Consider the following 2,353-nt stretch of genomic DNA (forward strand, 5'->3'; position numbering starts at 1 on the left):
TGTGCATTGGTTGCTAAATCTGAAAATATTTTATAAAGTTAGAACAAAAATTGTTAATAAAATTGTCCTGGTAATTGGTTAAGCAAAAAGTGTGCATAGATGAACCTTAGCAAATCCGAAATCCTTCCATTCTGGTGCAGAAAAACAAGCATTGGTGGGAACTGGACATGGAGACTCTGAAGAATCTAATCTAATGGAATAAAAACATAGCAACATATTTGGAGGTGTTGGAATTTCAGTGAAGATGATTTCACATACTCATAATAGACTTCCAGTTTTATACACCAAGAAAGAGGTGGTGCCTGTATACTTGGACGCCAAAACCTGTCCATCTGAACTTGGTTCAGAAAATGCCATCTCAGATTTTTCAATAACATGTCCCCTACAGAAGCTTTTCCTGCATTACACAGATTTAATTGGAACCAACCAGATGCCAAGAATTGAAAAGAAAAAGGTATACTCTGTGCAACACAATCACGCATCACCAAAACTTGAAGCCTTTATTGGGGTAATTATGCTGTGCGGGTAGTTAATTTAAGACTAATTTAAGATGGTTTACACTTAAAGTACTATCATATCCAACTTAAAAAGTTATACAATTTATAATAACTTCGGTTACAACGGAAAATGTTATACTACGATGAGTTTTGACCTAAAATGTTACACGGTCTATTCTAAAAAGTTAGACAATTAGTAATAATTTTGATTACAAACAAGAATGTTACATAAGTTTCTTGACGGTAACTTTTTAAGTTACAATTATAATAGTTATGCAATTTACATGATTTGTTATGTAGAATGTGATCTTCTCAATTTCAACCTAAAATATTATCTAGTTTACTCTGAAAAGTTACGCTCGTGGTATTTTCAGTTACAACCGATTTCTACCTTCTTTTAGTCTTATATTAACAGATTGTGCTTCAGACTCGTAAAGAACAATACTGAGTTAATGATATTAAAGCTCAAGGGGTTTACCTTACAGCTTCCAACAATTGAGTGGCAATGCCTTTTCTTCTGCTGGAAGGAGTGACCCAGATTGCTCTTATGCCGCAAACAGCACGTACCCCTTCCTTTCTACACATAGTTGCTCCGGTCCGGCTTTCGTGTGACACCTCGGAAGGTGTTCTTTTTATGATTTCCCTTTGCAAAACAATGTCCCCAAACCGAAGTTTGCCTGAGCTTAACCTCGCTTTCTTTTCCGTCGCACCGTCGCGTCTTTCGCCGACCGAACATGAGAGGACTTCGAAAGCTTCCTTTATTGGTTCTGCAACTAGACATCCAGCAATTCGTTGGGAGGAAACGAATAGGTATACCTGTAAACAGTATAATGGAGACAGAAATTGTTTAACTTTGCAACTATTTGAACTGTAATACACTGACATAGAAGATGATCAAATGTAAGAATCATTTACTGATAATTGGGATAAATGAATTACATTTTCTTATATAATGTGCCAAATTGTAAATATGCAAAATGCAATCACATTACCTTGCAAAGCTTGTGAAAAATCCAGCCCTCACCCAGCTCAGTTTCCATCATCTTCACAACCTCTTGCACCTGCTAAAGCAACAGTATTGCAATGAAGAACCCCACAATCATCAAGTCCAGAGGTAAACTGTGTGATAATCTAAAAAGAAAAAACCCAAAATCTTGACCTTTTTCCTCTGAGCAACAGGATCAGATTCCAAAACCAAAATGACTCGACCACGTTCGCCAATGGGCATAAGAACAACCCTCTCGTTTCTCCATCCCTTCAAAATGAAGCCCAATAAAATGTCAAATTTTAATACTTCAAATATTAGCTTATGGATCACACATGTACATACCTTGAATTGAATCCCAAGAGTGAAATTCTTATGAAAAACGGAATGGTTCTTTTCATCAGCTTCATCCCCAGGAGAATACTTGAGCCCACAAGTTGAACAACCATGGAGAAGAAAATTAGATTGGCCTAACTCCAAATGGAACTGTGCATAATTCCTCTTCTTATTCAGATTTCTCCCGCTTGAACCGCATTCTTCCGTTGAAAACCTTCTATCTAAAATGGGATTTCTCAATTTCTCATCGCTTGATTTTTTTTTCTTGTCAATCCTTCAAAAGAGAGAAATATTTTATAAATCTAAAACCCAGCAAAAATGGCATTACTTCTTTGGACAGAAGAAAAGAATACCCTTCAAAATTTGAAGCTCTGCGAGTGTAGGTGTTGACAAAGATGTGCTGACTCTTTTCCCAGGTGGCCAATTCATGGTTCTCGTCATGGCAGAACTGTGGAGGTGAATCAGAGCATTCACTTGACATAGAAGGAGACGGCGGCGGCGGCGGCTTGAAGAAGGAATTTATTTTGGATTGCAT

At 37.2% G+C, this 2,353-nt stretch overlaps 1 protein-coding gene across 1 annotated transcript; it reads right to left on the reverse strand.

Annotated features, from left to right (window-relative positions):
* Window positions 1-234: 234 nt before the first annotated feature.
* On the reverse strand, window positions 235-2,353 carry LOC120181097 (protein CHROMOSOME TRANSMISSION FIDELITY 7-like). Its single transcript, XM_039186302.1, has 6 exons — window positions 2,172-2,353; window positions 1,828-2,092; window positions 1,657-1,752; window positions 1,490-1,558; window positions 976-1,313; window positions 235-397 (listed from the first exon to the last, which is right to left on the reverse strand). The coding sequence occupies exons 1-6, from the start codon at window positions 2,351-2,353 to the stop codon at window positions 259-261; spliced, it is 1,089 nt and encodes a 362-aa protein (XP_039042233.1). The 3' UTR covers window positions 235-258.

This window comes from Hibiscus syriacus, unplaced genomic scaffold (genome assembly GCF_006381635.1).
Source record: "Hibiscus syriacus cultivar Baekdansim isolate YM2019G1 unplaced genomic scaffold, ASM638163v2 tig00112508_pilon, whole genome shotgun sequence".
Classification (NCBI taxonomy): Eukaryota; Viridiplantae; Streptophyta; class Magnoliopsida; order Malvales; family Malvaceae; genus Hibiscus; species Hibiscus syriacus.

What these genes read in the sequence shown, in the direction of transcription:
- LOC120181097 (XM_039186302.1), bottom strand. Translation starts at nt 2,353, where the DNA reads ATGCAATCCAAAATAAATTCCTTCTTCAAGCCGCCGCCGCCGCCGTCT. An exon ending in AGAGCTTCAAATTTTGAAGG is followed by an intron (nt 2,093 to 2,171) that starts GTATTCTTTTCT and finishes TCTCTTTTGAAG; the next exon opens with GATTGACAAGAAAAAAAAAT. An exon ending in CTCTTGGGATTCAATTCAAG is followed by an intron (nt 1,753 to 1,827) that starts GTATGTACATGT and finishes TTCATTTTGAAG; the next exon opens with GGATGGAGAAACGAGAGGGT.